Source organism: Falco punctatus, assembly GCF_963210335.1.
Source record: "Falco punctatus genome assembly, chromosome: Z".
In the NCBI taxonomy this organism is placed as follows: domain Eukaryota; kingdom Metazoa; phylum Chordata; class Aves; order Falconiformes; family Falconidae; genus Falco; species Falco punctatus.
This window is the reverse complement of record NC_137586.1, coordinates 45473699-45498534: the sequence shown is the minus strand read 5'-3', so window position 1 is coordinate 45498534 and position 24836 is coordinate 45473699. Positions and strand designations below refer to the sequence as shown.

General features: G+C 40.8%; 2 protein-coding genes across 15 annotated transcripts in view; one reads left to right on the top strand and one right to left on the bottom strand.

Moving 5' to 3' along the window:
- ERCC6L2 (ERCC excision repair 6 like 2) overlaps positions 1-444 on the bottom strand; it is a gene marked incomplete at its 3' end in the record, with an annotated part of 57973 nt that extends 57529 nt beyond the window's left edge. For 2 of the 7 annotated variants that reach the window (XM_080373199.1, XM_080373197.1), the window contains exon 1: positions 4-437. Coding sequence is in view for 5 of the 7 variants with exons in the window: in XM_080373197.1 (XP_080229323.1) it covers positions 4-22 (19 nt within the window). Of the gene's footprint in view, positions 1-3 lie in introns of all 7 variants that reach the window. The other 5 variants (XR_013925103.1, XM_080373203.1, XM_080373202.1 and 2 more) reach the window with 5 other exon arrangements.
- Positions 445-512: 68 nt separating this feature from the next.
- The window catches only part of LOC308057081 (uncharacterized protein), a 46967-nt gene continuing 22643 nt past the window's right edge, over positions 513-24836 (top strand). For 3 of the 8 annotated variants that reach the window (XR_013925109.1, XR_013925110.1, XR_013925111.1), the window contains exon 1: positions 604-24836. This exon is cut by the window's right edge. Coding sequence is in view for 1 of the 8 variants with exons in the window: in XM_080373264.1 (XP_080229390.1) it covers positions 22286-22310 (25 nt within the window). In the remaining 7 variants the exon portion in view is untranslated. The other 5 variants (XR_013925106.1, XR_013925107.1, XR_013925108.1 and 2 more) reach the window with 5 other exon arrangements.

Sequence of the window (24836 nt, the reverse complement as noted above, 5' to 3'; positions counted from 1 at the left end):
TACCTGGGACATCATCACACATTTTAACTCTGTGCAAAGACCAGCAGAGCCCGTGGGGCGGCGGCACCGGGGACAGGTGGGGGCCAGCCGCCAGCTGGGCGGCCGCTCCAGGGGCCTGCCGCCACGGGAGGGGGCCACGGGCCGGACTAGCCAGCAGGCCCCATCGCTGGACGCCGCACGCTGCCCCCGGGCGAGTCACTGGAGGGCAGGGGCTGAAGTAACCCGGGGGGGCCAAGCAGTCACCCGGCGGGCACCTCGCAGCGCGGCAGGGAGAGAAAGCGCCGCGCCCCACCACCGGCCCCCGCAACGGACGGGCAACCTCACCGGCCCGGCCCACTCCCACTCCCGCTCCCGCTCCAACCCTTCCGCGGGTGCGCGCAGAAGCCGCGCCTGGGGACGAGGCGAGCGGCCCCTCCGCTCGTCACCCCAGCCCCGCCGCGGCAGGTTGGGCCACAGCTGGTCGGGCGTGGGGGGGGGAGGGCAGGTATCGCGAGCAGAGCGGCGCGGCGGGACTTCCTTCTTAAAGGAGCCGGCGGCAACACGAAGGCGAGCGGGCCGTACCGCGGGGCTTGCCGGGAGCGGGGCCCCGCGGCGGGTATGTGCCAGGGATGGGGGGGGCGGGGCGGGTGTTCTTCGTCTGGCGCCCCGGCAGCCGTGACAGCTTCTCAGGCGGCCGGCGGCGGCGGGGTTGCGGCTTGGAGGCCGTGGACGCTGGTGGGGCGAGTCCCCGGGAGAGCCCAGCGCCGGGCCCTGAGCTGGTCGGCCGTCGGCTGCGGGGCCGCATGCGGCGGTGGGGCGCGGTGCGTGGGGGTGCGTGGTGCAGGCCCGCGGCGGTGGGAATGCGGCCTTGCCCCGAGTGTGGCCCCTGAGCGGCTCGTAACAACCGCGGCTGGAGTGGCTGGGCGTCTCGACCCATACTACCTGCACTATAACTGAGTTTCCTCCTAGTGCAGCCCCTGTTTGTAGAAAAATCTGGAAAGGGGAGGGGGTCGGAATCTGTAGTTCTTCTCTACGAAGAAATGGCAGAGGTGCGGCAGCCGGGTGCGGAGGAGCAGCCGGTGCGGGGGAAGGCGGCGTGGGTGTGCTGGCAGAGCGTGGTGGGGGGCCGTGGGCCATGGTGGGGTGGTGGGAGCGTGCAGCAAGACCCAGCCCTTGGAAAGGCTGCAGTGAGAGAAGCCTAGTGTCCACAACGGTTCCACCTCCTTCCGTTTTCAGAAGAGCCTGCCGGGATGCAGTAACACTTTGAAAATGCTCAGTAATGACCATCTTGGTCTTGCTGAAAAAATTCAGCCTTACCAAGGAATCTATCCAGTTGGCCTCATAGCTCAGTGGCAATTTAACAGAGTGTTACACAAAGGGCATGACTTCCCAGATCCATCCAATTACTTTGACAGAATGCTTTCACATGAATTTAGTAGCACAATAATAAGTAGCTTCACTTAAAAAAGTTAAGTGTATGTGTGTACATATTGTGCAAAATTATTTTTAAAGCTACTTTGATTAATTTTTTTAATGTGGATGGCATCAGTCTGGGATGAATCTGTCATTGTTTCTAATTATCTTGAAACGTGAATCATTTTAACGACATGTTAGGGAGGGATTAAGCATTTGAGAAAAGAAAACCAGCATCCTTTTGTCATATGCAGTAAAATTGCATACAATGAAGATGAGTAGTCAGACCAGCTAATGAAAAATCCTACAGTATTTTCAGGAGCAAGGCAAGGCAATATGTGGGTCTCCATGCTCTTTCTGCATGCAGCTACCTGCCAGATCTAGGAGTAATGAAGAGCTGTGCAACCTGGAGCAGCATTAAGTTGCTTCTTTAAGTTGCCTGTTATTAGCCAGAATTTTGTTCCAACAGAAGTTAATGAAAGATGGATGATGTTTGATCAGCCAATTACATTAGACTAATGGGAAAATAGCAGGCATGAAAGCACCAGTACGGTTGCTGCAACAACAAACTACATGAATGTCAGGCACCATATATGTTGGAGGAAGTTGTTAAAAAATAAAACATATGCTGTGTTGCATTTCATTCCTACCAAGATATTTGTGCTTAATAAGGACTCTTGTGCAGAGTGCAGCTGTTGTTTTACAGTCACAAATACAATGTTATGACTTCACAATAGAAGAAAATAAGAAACAGATTAAACTCTTGCTTAAACACTTTAATTTTTCTAATAAACAGGTAGTAAAATTCTGCCTACACTCCAAGGATCCCATTGTTCTTTTACGTCAGTTATAAGACCTCAGTGGCTTAGCTGGAAACAGAACTGCATCTGAAAATCTCAGTGAAATCTCTAGGATGAGTCTCCGTTACAGTTAGGTACAGTCTTGAAACCCTTCCCTTCAAGAGGGAGAACAAAGGGAGGAAGGAACACACTCTTACCAGGAACAGTTGGTTAGCTTTATTTCAATGGGTAGTTTTCCTCTTGCCATTAAAATTCCTTTCACAAATTACAAGCAATTTCTGTATCTTTACTCCACTTTGGAGGGGAAAAAAAACCAACAACAAACTAGAAAACAATCTGGCCCAGTTAGATTAGGACTTCTTAAATGCAGTACCCTTAAAGGACCAAGCCTGTAATTAAAATATTTTCAGAGGCCAGAGAATTGTTTAGCTCTGTTGTGTATCTATAAAAGTTATTGGAACATAAAAGTCCTTTCAGAAATTTTTCTAGCACAAGTTATTTGCTAGAATATCAAAAATGTCTCACGCTGTATTTCTTCAGGGAAATATTTTGAAAAGGATTTAATTCTGAAAAGCTCTTGCCATTACTGGAAAGTGTAATATATCAAAATTCTATATGAAAATTTGAACTCTGCTCGTATTTGACTTGGTTTAGATTTCGTAAGAGAAGTGTTAGGCTCTGGTAACAAGCAAAATGAACAGGCTAATGGGGATAAGCATTTTTTAAATAGGTGCTGTATTGCTGAAGGTGTTTCACATGTAACATTGTGGCCTTCCTGTTCACTCTTCTTTGACAGAGAGAGGAGATAGGTTAACTGATGTGCATCTAAAAAGAGCAGCTTAGTTACATTTACAGCATCTTCCACGTCAGTATGTCTGGAAACAAAGCAAGCTAGTGATTCTCACATGCGCTCAGCATTTGCAAGTCTAACTGAAACCCACAGAAGGCACAGGTTTCTAGAATTTTTGAAAATATGTCAGTCGGTTAATTCCATACTAGAATGAGTAAGAGGTGGTTCAGTTCACTGGTATTCATTAACCAGGGCAGCATTAAAAGTGCTACAAAGAGGAACTTTGTAATGTGATACACACTGAATTAATGTTTTGGAAGGCCTTTCGTCTCTCCAGCAGTTCATTTGCCGTGGTATTTTACACATTACCCATTAATGGTATTCAACAAGGTATCAGTTCTTCATGGAAATGAGCCTGACTCTGTCCCTGAAGTGTCTGTACACTGATGCACACCCACAGGGAACAAAGAAGAGGCATTAGAACGCTTGTGTGCAGCTGCAGGGCTTACAGTCTCTTTGGGATCAAAGAGATTTGGAGGGATAGCTCAAACGACTGAGTGCTGCTGTGGGCAGGTACGGGCTGTTTAAGGACAGGCCGGGACAGTGGGGAGCAGAATTGGCCCTTATGTGAGAGAGCAGCAGGGATACAGGGAGCTCTGCCTGGTTTGTAGTGACTGTGAGATGGTGAAGTGCAGGATCTTGAGAGAAGGGAACAAGGCAAAAAGCAGAATTGTAACCCAGGCCTTCAAGAGTTCAGACTCATGCCTGACCAATCCATTAGCCTTCTACAATGAAATGACTGGCTTGTGGACTAGGGGAAAGCAGTGTATGTTGTTTATCTTGACTTTAGCAAGGCTTTTACCACTTTATGCGATAACATCCTCTATATACAGGCTTATGAAGTATGGACTAAATAAATGGGCAGTGAGGTGGACTGAAAACTGGGTGAACTGGTGGGCTTAAAGGATTGTTAGCAGCACAAAGTCCAGCTGCATTCCCATTACTACTGTTATACTCTGTGGTCTGTACTGGCCATTTCATTAATGACTTGGGTGATGGGACAGAGTGCATACTCAACAAGTTTTCAGATGATACACAATTGGGAGGACTGGTTGACAGAACAGATGCATGTGCTGCCATCCAAGAGGGACTACGACAGGCCGTTAGAAATGCACTGGGAGTGGAATAATACTGGGCAGCAGTATAGGCTGGAGATCAACTAGTTGGAAAGCAACTTTGCACAAAAAGACTTGTGGGTCCTGGTGGACAGCAAGTTGACCATGAGCCAGCGGTGCACCCCTGCAGCACAGAAGGCCAACAGCATCTTGGGCTATGCTAAGAAGAGCACTGACCAGCAGATTAGGGGAGGAAATCCTTCCCCTCTGCTCAGCCCAGGTGAGACCACATCTGAAGTGCTGTGTCCAGTTCTTGGCTCCCCACAACAAGAAAGACATGAACGTACTGGAGGAAGTCCAAGGCCATGAAGATTAAGAGATTGGAGCATCTGACCATACCAGACAAGGCTAAGAGCTGGGATTGTGTCGCCTCAAGAAGAGAAATCTCAGGGGGTATCTTGTCAGTGTGCACAAATACTTAATGGGAGGGTATGAAGAGGATGGAGAAATACTTTTCTCAATGGTGCCCAAGGCAAGAGGCATTGCATGCAAATTGAAACAGGAAATTCAATTTAGGGATAAGGAAAAGCTCTTCAGCTGTGAGGGTGGCTGAACGCTGCCACAGTTTGCTCAGAGAGGTTATGGAATCCCTATCCTTATCTCAAAACTCAGCTGGACGTAGGCCTGAGCAACCTGCTCTAGGTGACCCTACTTTGAGTATGGGAGGTTGGACTAGGTGTTCTTTAGCCTTCCAGTCTCAAGCATTCTGTGACTCTTTGAAGTCTGTAGGATAAACTGAGTTCTGGCTAATTGCTTATGCTGTCTATTAGTTTAAGAGCTGTAGACACCAGGCAGAATGCTTAGGCAGAATCCAATTTGTACTGTAGCCCAGTGCCAAGAGACGTGGTACCCATTCTTACCTAGCTATATGCATACTTCGAGTTTCATCTCCAGTTATTCTTAATGACTCATAAGATCTTCAAGTCATTCTTCTCTTTTGTATCCTCAATTGTAAAATAAAAGCCTGAAAATGCTAGTTGAGGAAGTCTGGAAATGCTGCAAAACAATTAACATGTGCACAACACAAAAAATAGATAACACCTTGAGAGTTTAATTCAATAAATCAGGTACCCCTTGTATTGTTAACCCCTTCTCTCTCAAAAAGATCCTGGCCAGTCCTAAATCTTAGTAACTCTTAGAAGCCAGGGTAGCAATAATTCTTATAAGCTGCTGCTAAATTGTCCTTTAAACGTTGTCTGCTAGATGATGTGTTACTCAGCCTGAATAAACCTGAGACTGATTCCACAAGTGTTATGAAGTATTGATTCATTTCCTTCGAGTGTCTGTTTAAAGGGTGGCTTGAGAAAAATGCAAAGTTTTGTCCTTAAATAAATATTGTATATAAATAGATCATGTCAGCAACACTCAGATTTCATGATTGCTTGGAGTGGGAACTGTATAATGAGACTTGTCAGCTCCACTGGATTTGTAGCAGGTAGTTGTGTAGAGCAGTATTGAATGTTTCAGGAAAGAATGTGAACATTCAAAAGGCTTGTGGACCAAATCAGCATAATTGTTCTTCAGAGGATCCCTTATTTTGTGTTGCACATTTCACTTTATGAATAAAAATTATTTCAGAAATGGAACAGAGCTAGCTTTCCCTTAGGAGCAGTAGTCATAGAAATGGTTTATGGAGATTACAGCTGAGTTTAGTTCTCGTAATCCCTTTTTTCCTTGAGGAAAAAAATAAAAAGTATTTGCTTCCTCAGTTTTGATTTCACTTATTTCAGTTTTGATTGACAGCAAAGCATGAAGGGAAAGACTTAAAAGTAGTGCACACACAGAGAATGAAAAAGACTAAAATTGAAAGGAGGTTTTTAGTTTGTTTTTTTTTTTTGGGGGGGGGGGAAAGATGGCAAGCAGTCCTCAAGAGATAAAAAGGCCATCATTTAAAACCTAAGCAGATGAGATGCAACTGTGGTCTTGTGTGGGAGGCTGGAACATGCAGCTTTCACAACTAAACCCACAAAACCTGGAATACACAACCCATGAAAACAGCCATCTGACTTAGTCATCAAGTCAAACTTAGCCAAAGCATCTCTAATCAAAGGAAACTGTAGGGTCATCTTGGAAGTCTGATGCCAGCTGTGAACTGCTAGGCTGCTATGATGATCCAAAAAGAAAGAAAAATGCTATGTAGTTATCCTTTTAAAGATAAAACTTTTTTTGCCTTTCTGACCTATTTTAAGCAATTTAACTCATTAATTGTGTGAGCCGATACTTTTGAGGAAACATGCAGAGGCATACACACATATACGCAAAAAAAAGCACATTAAGAAGGAACTCTGAAGCTCCATTAAAATATATGACTCCTGTTTAAGCAAAAAAATCCTATTCCAATGCTGTGAGTAGAATGCAGCACATTATACAAGTAATTTCCTGTATTTCTTCTTTGTGCTGTATATACAACACATCTAGCAAAACAGGGTAGTTTGATGAAGTGGCAGTTTTTAGGAGAATATTATAGCTGTGTACAAATATGTTAAAGATGTGAACTGAAGCTACACAAGCTGAACTGGGGGCTTGTCAAACAATTCACCAGTCAGTTTCCCTAAAGCATGTAAGAATGCTGTGTGTTTATATGGAAGGCAGGGGTATTTTTGCTCCTGGGGGTTGTTTCCCTAACTCTGAAGTCAGTTAACCTCTTTTACCAGGATGATCAGACTGCTGTTGATGCCAGAAACCACAAATGTCTGGAACCAGTATGTCAGAGATTATTTCTGCTGAATCAGCTCTCAATGTGACAAATGTATTAAACCAGTAACCCAAGCACAGAGACATTTCATAACACAATGGGAACCACACTGCAAAGTATATCTTTGATTTAGACAAATTCTGAGCCCCTGTCCAATGTTCACTGTTAACATAAAAAAAAAAAAATCTGAAACTTTTTGTGACACTGGCAACAGATTATAATACCAGAACTACTGTCAGACTTATTCAAGTCTTTGCTTTTAAATAATATTCAAGATAAAATTAAAATAGGAGAAATACCACAATATGATTTCTAAAGCATCAAAGGAATTATTAAGCCGGTTATATTAACAGTTAATTTAATTTAGAGGAATCATCAGAAGTGCATTATATATTAAGAAGAAAATTGCTGTGCATGCCTTTTATTGGATTAATGTAACTTAAAATTGTTGTCCAGTATCTGATCACTGTAATGGGTAAGATCTCTGTTGGGTTTATTCAAAAGGATCTATTGGTTTGTACACATACATGTACCTGCATATGCTGTGACATTGGCCTGCAAACAAATTGAAACTCAGTCCTAGTTTGTAATTAGGGCTGTCCAAATGCACGTATCAACAATTAGAACCTAATAAAACCTCAAAATAGCAAATCTGATTCATACGTCATAATAGCTAAGTCTTACTGTCCAAATCAAACATACATAGCTTCTTCGTCTGTAAGCAAATTCTCAGTTACATTGAACTGCACTGTTCTCTTTTTTTTCTGATTCACCTTATCCAGTAAATTCTAAGTTGAGACCACGTTTTTTTCAAGATGTAGGATATAGAATAAGGTACTTATAAACCACAGAAATAAAGACTATAACTTACAGAAGGTATCACTGTTAAAAACATAACCTGTTTTTACTATTTTAATTCAGCTCAAAGACAAGTAGTAGGCTTCCTTATTAAAAAATCCTTGAAAGCAAAAAAACCCCCAAATAATCAGTCTTACTCTGGTATAGGATCCCAACCTTAATGGTTTTTTCTTAATTTAAACAGAACAGGTTTCTTTTTTTTTTTTTTTTTTTTTGGTAATACTTATTGTTAAAATAGTTTTAAAATTCTATTTTTGCTAGTGCTTTTTAAGGAAGAGACCAGGGCCAAAGAAGAGCATTTATTGGAGTCTGGAAGAATAAAAATACTTTTGTTTCTGAGGATGATTGCTTGCTGACTTTAAGTAGACTTGTAATCAAATTAGTTGCACTGCCACAGGGCAGCACTGAGAATGGACCAATTTTCTTCAGCACGGTGTTCTTTCATGCTGACTGCTTCACTTTCCCCACTGAAACCTAAGAAGATTCATGCTTGAAGTACAGTAAGTGAATAAAGTCAAAAGAAAAAAAAAAAAAAAAGCCAGAGAGAAAGACAAAAATATACAGCATTCAATTGCTTGTGCTTTCTGTACAGGCCTACCACAGTCTTCTGACAACATTCAAGATTACTGGCAGTCCCAGTCCAGAATTTACCAGCCCCTTTCCAAATTCAGCTGTCTCTTCTGGTCAGTCCTAGGGGCTGATTCTCTCCGTGTGGGTCTTTGGTTGCAAGTATAAGACACAAGTGACTGACTCCCTAGGCCAATTGTCAAGCGTAGTCCACTGACTTTCACAAAAACAAAACCAAACCAAACCACCAAACCAGACATACTGAAAATCCAAACATACAGTCATAGGGATAATTAAAAGGTTAAAAATAGCAGAAAAAAAAATGTTTACAAGAGTATTCTTATCACAGCCAGTTGCTCATATTGCATGTCTTTTTTTTTTTTTATCTTGAAGAGATTAACCCAGCTCTGTATGTGTAGGTAGGAGGGAATAATTCTGTGTTAAGACAGATATGCTGTTATTATGACTTCACTGATGTTTATCATTTAACTACTACAACTACTGGAGCCATAAAAGTAAATGGAGTGGCAGCAACCATGATAGAAAATGAGGCAGATGAGAGATCTTCTAAGACCAGTTGTTGAGGTTCTGTCTTCTGTGTGGTATGCATAATGCTTGAATTCATCCGCATTCATGTAATGTTTTCTTGGAATACTTTAGGCAAAATATAGGAAGATTGAAAAATCTAAATTAGTAGGTAGCTGTATTCATTTATACTTGTGTGCGTATATGAAGTTAATATAGCTAGTAGAAAGTAGCACAAGCAAGTCAGTTTTCTACAGAATCTGGGGTGTTCATTTACAACAAAATATTTGTACAGATATCAGAAGAAAAAAAAAGAGCTTAAACTTTTGCTTAATGCACATTTTCTTACCAGTACCATCCTTTCACAACAGAGAGGGTAAAACAGATTCTTTTAGCTTTAGTGGACTTAAGGTTTAGCTTAAATGATTTTCTAAAACATAGTGAGATTAGTCAGTACTTAATGCTAGGACAAATGAGAGCCTGGGTTATTATGTCATCTCAGACAGACCACAGAATGCAGAGAGAATTCCAGCTTGTTTCTAAAAAGCCGCATAATCTAGATTTCTTAAAAAAAACTCCAATCAGTGAAGGCTACTATTAAATCTTGTGAGGTAATAGGTTGTTTTGACAATGCCATAATCCAGATTCATGGATGTATCTTTCAGCTTCAGTCAAGATCTAATTCTTCTCAATCTCCAGAGGTTCAAGGACTAGTGATTGCTGGAATCCTCCATGGATTATTCCTGATCCTCAAGGACATAGGAGCAATTCCAAATTAACTTCCAAAGACATTTATGTAAACTGTATCCCACCTTGAAAAGAGTAATACACTACATTCACATATAAACAGAACCTTTAAATATGCAACAGATGTTCCATTTTTTTAAAAGCTCTTGAATTCATTGACAGGCCTTTGGCTAAACTGATAAATTAATTTGTTCAGGGCAGATTTCATAAATCCTCTAATAATTCTTACCTTTACACATCTTGACTTGATTTCTGAGATCTACAGCATGTGTTTTAAATGTTTTAACCTTTACTACTTTAATCAGGTAACATTTATTTCAGGGCTGGATGATGATCGGTCATAGAAAGATATAGCTGACTGGGAAATAAAATCCATTTTGTCAGTTAAACAAACCTCCACATCTCAAATAAGAAGAAATCAGTCTGTATTCCTGGATCCCTGAAATGCTTAGTGGTTTTGATGTCACTCTCCCTTTAAGGAATATATGGTGCTGGACTGCTAAATATTGCTGGATGCACTGCTGCCATGCAGAAACCACAGTTACAATGCTTATGTATAACCAGTTTCTTTGGGTCCTTTGAATGTAAACCTTTACCTCTATATTGAGACTTATTTCTGTCGTTTTAAGCTATTTTTCTTTAATACTTAGAGGCTAGATACCAATTTAAACAGCAATGAAATCAGTCTGAAAAACAAATTTTGTCTAAGCTCTATGCTTTGGAGAAGTCTTCAACTTTGTTATTGCCTCTGATGTAAAGTACTAAATAATACCAAATAATTTAAGGGTCTTTTTATTGAGAGATGTGTATGATAGAGTGCAGCAAAATACCCAGGTAAAACTGCATTAGAAAGACTTCTGTCCTCAATTGCTAGACAACTGATATGCCAGCCACCCACTCAAAAAAATTTCAGATATTTTCTTACTATAATGGGACATCCAGAAGTCTACAGTCTCTAAGATATGATAAAAATATATTACATTTATAATGTTTTTGTTTCTGATGAAAACCATAAACAAAGCAAACAGCCATTTTTTCCATGACATTTGCTTATAAATCTAGGTTTAGCTAGATGTAGAGGTCTAAGTACATCAGTGCTGACTATATTTTACTAGCTCCCATCTATATGAATCCACAGAATTGTGAGTTTTACAGCCTAATTTGAGACACTGGCATCCATTCTATAGTGCCTGATGCTTTTTTGCTCTAATACGTTTGTAAGTGAACTCTGCTACATCAAGTAGAACGATCAACTTGTGAAAGTATTACAGGATTAGACAGTACATAACAAAACCAGATCTGCCCATCTGAATTCAGCCTTCAAAAATAAACTGAATTCTAGTTAAAATCCATCTAGGTGGATTGCATTTATTTGAATTCAGGTAAGATTTCTTAATCTGGGCCAGTTATGTATGTATGTTTTTTATATCTCTAATGTTTGTTATGAACATCCATGAAACGGAACTGCATTTCACAAGTGAAAAAATAGTTGAAAAATGAAAATTCTGTCTACCTTCTTTTCTTTATTCATCTTCCAAGCTATTCTGGAAACAGGAGACTTAACAAAGCTTATTTGTTATCCTTTGTATTTTCACCAGGTTCTTTTTTGCCAGTTCCTCAGTAGTCTGTAATAATCTCAGCTATCAGCTGAGTAGCTAACTAGAAGAAGCCAAGTAAAATGTGTATTTGTTGCCTCCCATCTGCCTTGCCTTTGGCAATGCCACTAGAATTGACCTTTCTACCCACATGACAATTTCTATTAAATTTTAGAAATGTAATTATAACAGATTTTTTAGGAGATGGATAAACCGTTTTTAGAGATTTATAAAATCTGTATGGACAAAATGCTGAGCTTCTAACTTGAAATTAGTCTTCTAGCTTGAAATCAGGTTTTATCTTGAAATTCTTCAAGCTTCTAACTTGAAATTAGTCCTGCTTTCAGCAAGAGATTGGTTATATGATCACCCAAAACCTCTTCTGACTAGCTTTGTCAGAGATATGGTGATTGTGTCTCCCTTTAGTTGAAATTGGTCCAAAGATCTGGGGATTACTAGAGAAGACTAGTAGATTATATAATCATCTGTGCTTTGTGAAGTCATGGGGAAGATTACAATACATACGGAGCAATATCCAAGAACAGGTCTGTAATGCAGAGTGCACATAGCTGTATATTAGTTCATCCTGTGAAACTCCATGCAGCTCACACTGGAACAACCAGAATTCATTGCTATTAGAAGTCCTTTAAAGGTTATGATCTGGAAAAGTCAGTCAAAATCTTCTAGTGTACAATTTGTTTCATACATCATATTTGGCACTCTGTTCCCACTTCATAAATGTTGAGGAATTATTATTCCTGAGAAATGAGGTACTTTCATCTTACTCACTAGACAGGATTTCCTGCAGGGTAAATCTTAATTACAATATTCTCAGGGATCAGGACTGATGCTAATGTGCTATCATATTGCAGTAAGAAAGCAAACAGATCTCGTACCTTTGAGTTGCTCACCAGAAACAAACCTAGCCACTGGGGAAAATGCTAGAGGAATTTTCAAATTGTTGTCAGACTTTGTAGCTTACAAATGCCAAACTGCAGTATATTATAGAAACAACTATGTGATTACCTAGTTCTCCACTTTGCTGTATTAACCAAGTCTGGAACATACTAGTGCAAAATAAGTGACAGGATAAATCTGTATCTGGAAAGCAAATATACCACAAACTGCATTAAGCTGCCAGTAAATTTTCTTCAAATATTTTACTTAATAGTAACAGTACCTTCCATCACAGCATCTCTGATACCTAATCAGTAACATATAGCAGCAAATACTGACAGCAACAAAGTGTTTCACAGCTAAGCAATCAAATATGAGGAGGCTGAGTGACAGAGTTGCCCCAGAAAACAAAGAATTCTTACAGTAGCCAGGAATAAAGTGTTGCTTGAATCTCTAGCTTCTCATTTCTAAACTCCAGGTTTGCACTAATAAATTCACATTCTAAGATCAACTTTTACTGATTGTATGGTGTTTTCTACTAAAAAATTGAGTTTCATGCAGAAATCAAAGTACCCTAAACTCAGCTGCAAGCTTAGCTGCAGGAATACAAAATACACAAATCTGCAGTGAAACAGCATTGTTCCTGCCAAGAAAATAATCTTATATAGACACAGAAGTAATTTTCTATATCAACTGTAGAGGGTGTGACCATTTCCTTAAGATGACCTTAAGATTATATTGCTCAGTGCTTGACTTTGCATTCTCTTGTGGAATGATTGTGCCTCTAAGATAAGAAAATGGATTATTGTTTTACTTGATTTACATACTATTTTAGATGAAAATACACAACCAAACTTTGCAAGTGTCATTTGAAAAAGGCAGTTTCATTTGGCAAAACCATATAATCTCCACGTATATTGAAAACCTCTCCCAGTATTGCAATATGAATAGTATGAACTCTAACAATATATTGTGACTAAGAAATTACCGAATTACTTTGTTTAGGTAAATAGGATAAGCTATTCCCAAAAATAAAAAGCTCTTTTGCCAGTATGGGTGTTATTTAAATTAGAAAAGTCCCCAGGTGTATCTGTAGTCTAGTAATTGTACCAGGAAATGTGTTCTTCAGCTTGCCTGCGATGACCTAGCTTTAAATTAGCTAGTCTGGATATCAAGTAGCAGTTCAGACACATCAGAAAAGAGGTCGGCAAGGGTGGGCTTTATATTTTTTTCCAGTAGACTTTGCGGCCTGTGTTGTGCTCTGTTTTGTAGAAATGATAATAATAACTTCACCCAAGCAAGCCAGTTTAATGGTAGCTTAGATTATTCAGTATTCAGTCATAGGTGAAATTCTCAGATGAGTATGCCAATACCTACCTAGTTTATTGATACTGCTGTGTATTTACTTTCAGTTGCATCATAGCTGTGGCCTCATAGAGTGAGTGAAGGCCCATGCATTTAGACAAGGAGAAAAGACTTGTTAATGTGGCTGGTTCCTATAGAACTCCTATTTTTCTCTGAGAAAAAAACCAAACGTTTATTTGAATTGAACAATCATAACTGGCTGCCGCTTTAAAACATTGCCTTAACGTTGGAGTTGACAAATAATCATAGAATCATAGAATCATTTAGGTTGGAAAAGAGCTTTAAGATCATCAGGTCCAACCATTAATCTATCACTGCTGAGTCCACCACTCAACCGTGCCCCTAAGTGCCACATCTCCAAAAATACCTCCAGGGATGGTCACTCAGCCACTTCCCTGGGCAGCCTGTCCCAGTGTTTGACAACCCTTTCCATGAAGAATTTTCTCCTAATATCCAATCCTAACCTCCCCTGGTGCAACTTGAGGCCATTTCCTCTCATCATATCAGTTGTTATCTAGGAGAAGAGACCGACCCCCACCTCGCTACAGCCTCCTTTCAGGTAGTTGTACGGAGTGATAATATCCCCCCTGAGCCTTCTTTTCTCCAGGCTAAACCACCCCAGTTCCCTCAGCCGCTCCCCACCAGCCTTGTGCCCCAGACCCTGCACCAGCCTCGCTGCCCGCTCTGGCCACGCTGCAGCACCTCAGCGTCCCTCTTGCAGCGAGGGGCCCAAACCTGAACACAGCGTTCGAGGTGCGGCCTCACCAGTGCCCAGTACAGGGGGACCATTGCTGCCCTGGTCCTGCTGGCCACACCGTGTCTGGTACCAGCCAGGGTGCTGCTGGCCGCCTCGGCCACCTGGGCACACTGCTGGCTCACGCCCAGCCGGCTGTGGACCAGCACCCCCAGGCCCTTTCCCACCAGGCCCTTTCCAGCCGCTCTGCCCCAGCCTGTAGCGCTGTGTGGGGCTGCTGTGACACAAGGGCAGGACCCGGCACTGAGCCCTGTTGAACCTCATACAACTGGCCTTGGCCCATTGATCCAGCCTGTCCACATCCCTCTGCAGAGCCTCCTGCCCTCAGGCAGATCAATATTGCTGCCCAGCTTGGTGTCATCTGCAGACTTGCTGGGTGTGCACTCAATTCCCACATCCAGATCATCAATAAACATACTAAATGGAACTGGCCCCAATACTGAGCCCTGGAGAACATCACCTGTGACAAGAGGACAGCTGGATGTAGCTCCATTCACTACCACCCTTTGGGCCCAGCTGTACAGCCAGTTTTTTACCCAGCATAGAGCAGACCCATCCAAGCCATGAGCATTCAGTTTCTCCAGGAGAATGCTGTAGGAAACAGTGTCAAAGGATTTACTAAAGTCTAGGTAGACCATAGCCTTTCCCTCATCCACTATGTGGGTCACCTTGTCATAGAAGGAGATCAGGTTAGTGAAGCAGGACTTGCCTTTCATAAACACATGCTGGCTGGGGCTGATCACTTGGTTCTCCTGTATGTACTGTGTGATGGCACTCAAGATGGTCTGCTGCATAACCTTTCCCAGGCACTGAGGTCAGACTGACAGGTCTGTAGTTCCCTGGATCCTCCTTCCTGCCCTTGTAAGTGGGCATTGTATTTACTACCTTCAAAGAAAAATGCTAAAGACACAGGAACTAAACTTTGTGAAGTGTTCCACTCACATTTCAATCTGGTATTTTATAGAAAAGCTTTTTCTAACTTTTGAGTAATATAAAACAGCTCAGGTAACTGGGGTGAAGATGTGCATTATGATCTCACTTTTCTATGGTTTTTTTTCCTCACCTTCTCTTTCACCTTTTTCCCTTCTCACTTCAGGAAGGATTCCTAGGACAAGAGTGGAGCTAGAATTAGAGACCTAATTTGTAGACTGCAGGCTTTCAAAAACAGGTACAATAAATCCCAAAGCTGAGATACAAAATCTATATGCATATTTGCTGACTCACAAAATTATTTTATGTCCAATCTTCCTACAGATGGAGCTACAGTGCAGTTTGCAGGGGCCTGTTTTCTTTCACAGCAGATAAAAGGATGGCATGTCCACAAGTGAGCTTCTTGTTTAGATGCCTTATGTTGCATTTCTAATTTACTTGTCTTTTACTGGAGTAAGTATTTTTCAGAAAAATTTAGTACAAAAGGTACAGCTTCTGCTAGGTTGAGTTTTATGCAAAAAAATGGCTTCTGTGGTTGCTGAGCTTTGTTTTCTTCCCATTTAATGCTAGTGTGTTTAGTTGATTGCTTCCTCCAATCATTTCTTCAATATGGCAGTTAATACAGAAGGAGAAGACAAAATGAAGAATATATTTGAAGAAAACAGACAAAGGCAGATACTCAGTGTCATTGCTGTATTATTCTGCTCTTGTTGCATGTCTTCTGCTATTTTGTCTTTTCTGTTGTCTGTCTATATGGCAGGCTTTGGGGACCAAAGCCTTTTCTCCACATGCGGAATTACAAGAATAGTATTCCAATACCTTTGTTTTAGTAAAAGGACAAATGGCTGCAGTCTGATTTTTCTTAGGGTCCTCCAGAAGGTTAAAGAGACATCTTAAATTGTGTCTTTCAGAGTCCTCAGTTATTTATCCCTAAGTATTCATACTTTCTGATCTTCTGTTGTGCCACTTACCTAGCAGACAGCAAGTGCCTGGTGTGGCACCATGGACAGAGGCCCCCTATGAAGTGGCTGGAGTTGTAGACAGTACGTTCCTGACAAATCTTACTCGTGTGTGTGTGTGTGGCTGGAAGATTTAAGTTATTTAATTAGGTTAACTGAATGAGCTGCATTTATATATTGTGTGGGTGGATAATTCTTCCCTCAAAACTGGAAAAACCCAGTAATTCTTCTTCTATGAAATATCTGTAGTTCAGGGATTTTTGAATTGACAACTGGTAGCTGAAAAATTCTGCAGTCATATTCCCAAACATCTAACCTGAGAGTAATACTGAACACCATTATGAGTTGAGATTCTAATCTTGAAGCATGACACTGACAGACTTTGCTTTTTTCGTAGTGGTCTTCTACCCTTCAAAATACATTTTTGGCTCCCTGCATTGTTATCCATTATACATGCAGCTGTAGCCCTAAGAGGATGCGGTCTGGACATACTCCCTGTAGCCTGTCGGGGCTTCCTTTTATTTTCCTTGCAAGAAATGGATTGGAGCTGGAAGACATTTTCTGTCCCCAAAGGGCACTACGAATCACATATGACGTGGAACACAGCTTCTGGAATTTTAGCACTGCATTGTAATTAGCCATTCTCACTGACCTGAAAAAAAGAGAATAAGGGGGTGGGGATGTGTTCTAAAATTATTGTTACCATCCATCTCATGTTTGTTTGTCACAGTGCTATAGCTGCAGACCCCTTGCTGATGCACAGGGACTTCTTAGTCACATACAGCCCTACATCAGCCAGACCTACAAGACTTGCGCAAGTGGGTTCTCAAGATTAGGCAGGGATGAGGTGCTCCTCAGGAGCCCTGAAACAAAGCAGTGCATCCAAACACAGTGCCACTTGTCAAAGCTGTTTGCATATGAAGGTGTGTTCCTCTTACTTAGTGTTGGCTTTCATTAGATTATGTTTTGTTCATTACATGCAAAACACAAGCAAAAAATCCTCTGTGAGAGGCCCTAGGAATCCATTTTGGGGGACTACTGATTTTGCCTAAAATATAAGGGTTGAGGAGAGATTCAGGAATGGAGGAGAGATTCTTTCTGGTCAAGAATATAGCATGGGGCCTCCAGAGTAGCAGGGTGTGATGGTTTCACCTTGTGAATGTCAGGTGCCCACCAAAGCTGCTCTATCATTCTCCTTCTCAGCTGGACAGAGAGAGAAAATATAACAAAAAGCTCATGGGTTGAGTTACGGACAGGGAGATCACTCAGCAATTACCATCACAGACAAACAGGCTCAGCTTGGGGTAATTAAGCTGATTTATTATCAAATTATTATCATTTAAATCAGAGTAAGATAATGAGAACTAAACCCAAAACTTAAAAACACCTTTCCCCCACCCCTCCCTTCTTCCTGGGCCCAGCTTCACTCCTGAATCCTCCTCCTGCTGAGCGGCGCAGGAGAATGGAGGTTGTGATTAGTTCATCACACATTGTCTCTGCCACTCCTTTCTCCTCACCCTCTTCCCCTGCTCCAGTGGGGTCCCTCCCATAGGAGGCAGTTCTCTGTGAACTTCTCCAGTGTGAGTCCTTCCCACAGGCTACTGTTCCTCACAAACTGCTCCAGCATGGGTCCTTCCATGGGGTGGAGTCCTTAAGGAACAGACTGCTCCAGTGTGGGTCTCTGACAGGGTTACAAGTCCTGCCAGCAAACCTGTTTCAGCATGGACTCCTGCTTCAGCATGGGCTTCCCACAGTGTCACAGCCTGCTTTGGGCATCTACCTGCACCGGAGTGGGATTCTCCATAGGATGCAGGTGGGTGTCTGCTTCACTGTGGACTTCCATGGGCTACAGGAGGACAGCCTGCCTCACCATGGTCTGTAGGGGAGTCTGTGCTCCAATGCCTGGAGCACCTTCTCCCCTCCTTCTTCACTGTGTCTGTGTCTGCAGAGTTATTCCTCTCATATTCTCACTCCTTTCTTTTGCTGCAATTTCGTTATGCGGGGTTTCTTTTTTCCTGCCCAGAGGCACTACCACTGTCACTGATTGCCTTGGCCAGCAGTGGGTCCATCTTGGAGCCAGTTTGTATTGGTTCCATTGGACACGGGGAAACGTTTTAGCAGCTTCTCACAGAAGCCACCCCTGTAGGCCCCCTGTTACCAAAACCTTGCCACACAAGCCCTCTACACAGAGAGAATAACTTCTAGTGGAATTTGTGATCCATAGTGGTAGCAATGTTAGGCCACAGTCCCTGCATTGTGTTTTATTGTAAGTGCTTCTGTCTTACTGCAGAAGATGATCTATCTGTGGCCAACATCTATTTATCTGGCACTCTCCAAACAATGGAAATGCTCCTTGTGTGGTGAAGTAGGCCTCCAAAGTGCCTCATGTGACTAAAAGTAACAAAAATACATCTCAGTGGACCACATATGAACCAGTTGGGTGTATGGGTCTTGTGCTCATGGAGCTAAACAGAATAATGCTCAGAAATATTGAAGATCAGGAATTATTTTCTGTGGAAAACAAACTCTTCAAGATGTGAATCACAAAAGATCTGAATGGCTGAGTCCCAAGTGGTCCTTGATTAGAGATTCAGTATATAATTATAACTTTGTGTAATGATAACTTCGTAAAATTTCAAGTCTTGAGAAGACCAAAGCTGTTTCATGTATTCCATCCCATATATTATGAGTTAAGACAGTTCTTCCTTTTGACCATACACTAAAGTTTGCACTTGTCAGCATCAGTGAGCCTTCTCTGACAGATATTGTCAAGAGTATAAACCAAAGATAATTTGATGGTAAAAAATTTATGTATCTTTCTTGTTGAAAAACAGCTTGTGTTGACAACAGGCCCTTTTCTATGTAAATGACACCAAATTTTTATCCTCCAGGGACATGGTCCTAATGTAGAACTGAGGGCACTCTTAAAAAATAAAAATTGATGCTATCTCCTAGCTAAACTGGGAGCTGCCTAGAGAAAAACATTTATGATGCCATTGTGATGTTGGCTTTAGAATTCCTTGGATTTTGTTTAAGGAATACTTTCTTCTGTGTTACAGTAATGCCTGAATATGATGAAGGACATACTCTGCCTTTCCTCCTTGCTGCCCAAGGCACTGTTACTTATAATTTCAGAGTTGTACCTTTCATATTCATAGGAAGGCCACAAACCTTAACCTGGTGAGGGCTAGTGAATCAGACTTTGTGGTAAGACTGTAAGCCCTGTGTTGACACTGGACTATGTAGTGGACAGTTTATTTCTGAATACCTGTAGGAAACACATTGAAGGTCGTAAGCTCCTACAACAGTAAAGGCAGGCTATACAAAAGGCTATACTAAACTGGGTAATAGAAGAGCTGAGACAGGAGAAGCAGGTTGCAGGCTGCTGCTGTATACTTTGTAGTCTTTTTCTTGTCTTGGTGGGGGAAGAGGGCTGTAGACTTCATCAGGATCCTGAAACTGCTACAGGGTTGTAGCCTTCATCAGGATCCTGAAACTGCTGTGTAAGTATTTTATGGGTACTACTTTTTATATACTGTGTATAAACTAGCTGGAAGGTGGAGTGCAGTGAAATAGTGGACTGCCTCAAAACTAAAGTAGCTGTCAGAAGAGGGAGAAGGACCTGCTGTGCCAGATTTAGCCCCAAGGATTAATTATTTCCTCCCTTGCTGGCCTCTCTAAAACTTAGCACATCCTTGGCACCTGCAATCTACTGAAGAGTTTGTTTGCTCTTTAACTAGATAGAACTAGTATGCTATTGCCATTTATCCAACTTAACCACAGACTGTTACCTTTTGCATTTCTAACTGCTGTAGTCTTTTGTATCTCAGCTTGTATTTTATTCCCTAAACTATTTTTCTCTAACACCTTATCTCTATGCATACAGGCCATCATATAGCAAGCCTGGAGCTGCTCTGTGCTATTAAAATATAAAATTAAAAGCAGCCTGAGAAGATCCGACAATTGATAACATTTGGTGTCAGCATTGTTCCGGTTCTTCATGGCTTCCTTAGTAGCTAAGGAGGATTCTTAACTGAAGTTTATTGGAAGTCATAGGGCCAACTCATACTGATTTCAGTTAGGTGCATTTAATTAGAAACCTTATCAGGCCCTGGACCCAAACTTTACACGCAGTTACAATCCCCTAGTTATACAAGTTTATAAAGAGGTATGTTCAAATATTACAGATAAAGATTTGCTTTCAGATTAGAAACTTAAACCATACAGAATATTTCTGCGTCAAATCACTCGTCTTTCATATTGTGTGCCACATAGCCTCCAGAAGAATCCAACTCTGCAGCCAAAAGAAATCAGTCTGCACTTGCTTGATACTTAACACCAACATCTGGGAGGGCAACCTAGGTGTCGAGTGAGAGGAAACGGCAACACCTCATTTAGCTAGAGTGCACTATCCGATCTTATGTCTCTTTTCTGCTTCTTGTCAAGCAAGTTCTCAATTTTGGTTTGAAATGTCTGGTCCTTTTCCTTAATAAACAACTACCACTTGGAAGGTGGAGTACTGAAGCACAAGCCTATGATCAAGAAGAAAGCCTTCCTGTCCTCAGTGAGTGAACACGGAGAGCATCCAACTACAGGAAAATAAGGAGAAAAGGCTTGAAAGCAATCCTCCAATGGACCCATGCCACATTAATCTTGTGAAAGATATTAGATGATAAACAAACCATGAAAATAGGTGGAAAGGAAAAGTGGGAGCTAAAACCAAAAACTTTATCTGCACAGAAGGTATGTGCAATGGACAATGTAGAGATTGCTCAGACATGAATATTCCTTCAATCTTTCCTTCCAGTGTGATATAGAAATAAAAGGATGTGTGTTTTTTTTTATAGTAACCATATTTAAAACCAACAACCAAGTAGAAAAAAATATATTAATAATTGCATAATTCAAGTCTGTTTTCCCTTTTTCCTTTCTCTAGATAAAACTCCTGCCTTTGGCAGCGTCATAATGTTCATGTCAGTGTATTATTCTGATAATTCTTGTTCCTGCCTGCTTCTTCAGGGGCAACTTGTACTTTTAAAATGTCATACTGTTTCCACAAACTTCAGTGTCTTTCAGAATAAGAACTGAACATACTGTCTGTCTCTGAAATTTAGTCTCTTTTTGTTTGGATATGGGACCATTAATTCTAGGGAAGAACAGAATTTGATTCATTAGGTACATTATATCCAATTGCAGGATAGTCCTATCACATATGAGCTGCAAAGATAGTATTGTTAGCCACAGAAAGCATGGAAGGCTGAAGGTAAAATCTGCTTGTAGGAGGGATGTATAACTGAGGAAAGGAAAGCATAAACATGGCTTATTTTCATGTGCCATTTTCCAGGACCTCTCTTCAGAACACAGACTAGAAAGACAAAATCTTCTGGCAAGAAACCCATTCATTGCACTGCATGAACACCAGATCACAGAAAACAAAGCCTTCATATGTATATCTTTTCTTGATACACATATGTGCTTAGAGTGTCCTTGCTGTAACTAAGTATATAGGTCAGGAAGTCCATATTGCAATCAGCTGATTAAATTAAATAAAATATTCAGTAAGTATCAGATAATTAGATGCTCTTGACTGGTTTTTGGTCAGAAAGCTATAGCAGCCATGCCAACTCTTGGAAAAAAAAAAAGGTGATAGGTCCTTTAATTATTGTAACTGGTCATAATGTACTTTTTCAGTCTCGTTTGGAAAGCAGCATCTGCAATGGCACAATATTTGCAATATGCACAGGGTGTTTTAAATATGAATTGTAATTGGGCATTGCACTGCAAGTACTGGTGAGCAGCTGCTTTAATCTGTGCAACATCATTCTTTGGCTAAGAATACCCCAAACACTTCATTCACTGTAAAAGTTTGGGGTTTTTTTCCATATAGATTCACAGAATGCTTGAAAAGAAGCTGTTCTGTTACTGGGTGACTTTATGATATATTATGATTCACAATTACATCACATATAGGAAGCAGCCAACCAACACTAGAGGGCCATTACTTAAACCTCTGGCTGTGTTCTGTTATTTGAAAGATGTGTGTGTCATGTGTGGAAGTAGGATAGCTTGGCAAAAACATTTAATAGTAGTGTTTCTGGCTTCTCAGAACTTGTTCGCACAATTGCAATACTTCCTGCTACTGTACCTGTCATTACAGAGTTGCCCACCAATGGGAACAGCATATGAGGCTTCAGTTGCATTTATGAATCAACAGTGACATAATTCTGTGATCTGCAATGGAGCTGCCACAGCCAATATATAGTAAGTCTTTCAGTAAGCAGAAAAATAAACAAACAAGAAGAACTACACAATTTACTTTTTTTTGTAAACATACATATTAAGTTGGATGTGGAACGTATTGACAGCCTGAGTAATAAACACTGATAGTAACACTTGAGCTGTTAGGGCAAATCAGCACAGTGGTGGTATATATCCCAGTATAGGTAGATCTTACTGTGCAGTAGAACAGAGTTTCATGCTGCCAGAGTTTTGACATACAGTTGGAGCTTCCCAGACCACCTTTCTGTGCTAGTTCTGATTTATGGTAGGATTGGAACATCAAGAAACAATCACCATATTAGAAAACCTTACCAGATTGTTGCTTTTTTACACCTACCACATGAGCCCATATTCTTACCTGTTAGAGCTTTCCTGTCTATATCTCAGCTAACAGCAGGATGAATTACTGCCATGTGTCTATCTTTCTAATTTCCTTGATACAATGAAGTATTTGGAATGATGATTCCTCCATCCCTTCTTGCACATTTCCCCAGTATGTTTGAATATATGGTGTAGATGCAATCTATACACTTTAAGACACTTCTTGGAATGATTTGCATCAAAATCTGTGGTGTAAACCATGCATGACGATGTGGCCTTCATTTTCACCTTTGGTAGAAACATATTTTCCTTTTAGAAAAAAAGGCATCTCATCTTTATTTTTCTTGAATTAGGCATTCCAAGGTTCAGATAACTCTTGTCACTCTTACATAAGAGATATATGGTGAGACCAAAGAAGTCTTAATTAGCTTTGGAGCAGCTTAGACCAATATTAAGCTACTTGGGGGATTCAAAGGGAGAAGCCTAGCACTATGGGGTTTCTTGCTTCAAGAATGGGAAAAAGAGCTGTTTTTTTAATCTGTTGCCTTGGGAGTAAAAGCACTGGTTGAGTGCCAGGACCTAAGGAAGTTTGCTGCCTGCGGAAAGGTAGAACTCGATAGGAGTTGATTACTTATTTAAATGTCAAAAACCAGCTTGGGCTTGCCTGAACCTGGGCAGGATAGAAGCATTTGTACAGACTATCACCAGTGAAGAGTCTAATGAAAGTCTGGGCTCAAAAGTGATGACAGAGTTTTGGGTTTTGTGCTTATTTTGGACTCAGGGTATCCAAGAAGGGACAGTTTTATATGACTCTGTAAGAGAGCTGTTCTGGAAGCCAGATGTATAAGCTGAAAGGTCAAGAAAAAAGTTCTCACAGTGACCTGCCAAGAATAAGAGTACAGTAAAAATATTTGTACTCTTTTTTCAGTGTCATTTTAGAGTGCTGTGCATACCTATCTCAGCTGTGTGTGAGTGACATTTAATGAGAAGGATCATCAGGACTATGACTTCTTTTTTTTTCACTACACAGTCCTGATAAACACAGAAGACATCTAAATCCTTAAGTACAGAAATAAGCCATGAGGAATTTGTCTGTTGTATATGTTGTGTATGCATCTATATGCTCAAATGCACATTCCCAAATTAATTATTCTTTAAAAACTATTGATTATATACTTATTGATCATCCAACAAGATGGGAAAAATACTCTTCTGTGACTATTCATACTAACATCTTTCCCATCTATGAAGAACCATACTGGGAAATAAAAAGATTGTGTCTCAAAATTTTACAGAAGTATAATTCTCGTTGTTAACTGAATATACAGTGGAAAGATTTATGCTTTATATTGACCAAGAATGGTGACTTGTCTTGTGGTTTCAAGTTTAATTTTTTTAAGTGTTTAAACATCATTAAGCCTAGTGTTTCAGTATTATTCCTAGTGCCTAATGCTGTAATAGATTGTCAACACAGTCCTCATACTCATGTCAGATGTCCTGCCACTTTTAGCAGGAAACTGCTGTGAATTCTGTTTTCACGTATACTGGTGAGAAACGTTGCTGGATTGAATTTACCACTATTACCCTTGTTCTGTCTTTCTCAAACTGTGTTGTCACACAACATCCAAAATTCATTAGAAAGGTTAGATTAGCAGTCGTGCAGTTTCCCCGGGATGGGGGAGTGGACAACTGACTCTAATTGCTAGCAATTGCCCAATGCTCCAGGCAGGACATATTGCCTAAAAACCCCTTACCTCTCCACTGTAGAACTAAGGTTTCAGGAGCAAAGACCATTTGAATCAAGGCTGTACTTTCAAAAAATTTAAGATGTTGTTCTGTCAGAGTCGAGAACTGCAATTTGGCTCAGTTTGTGTATAAAAATAGTAGGCAACTTAAGCTTAGTTGTAAGGTTAAAGTTGAAAGTAAAGCCGAAAGCATATCTAATAAATTTAAATGCATGAGTAATGACATCTAAAAATAAGATACACGTTGGGTGGTTATTCAGACTTCCACCATGATGCCTGATGATTATTTTTAGTGTTTACATAAAAATTATTTGGCCATCCCAAACAAGTTTCAATGTTGTTGGAAACAAGCAATTCCTAAGGAAAAACAAAAAATTATGCACTATAAGAATACTAAAAAGTGGTAAAAAACAAGGCTTATTATCTACTCTATATAAAATCA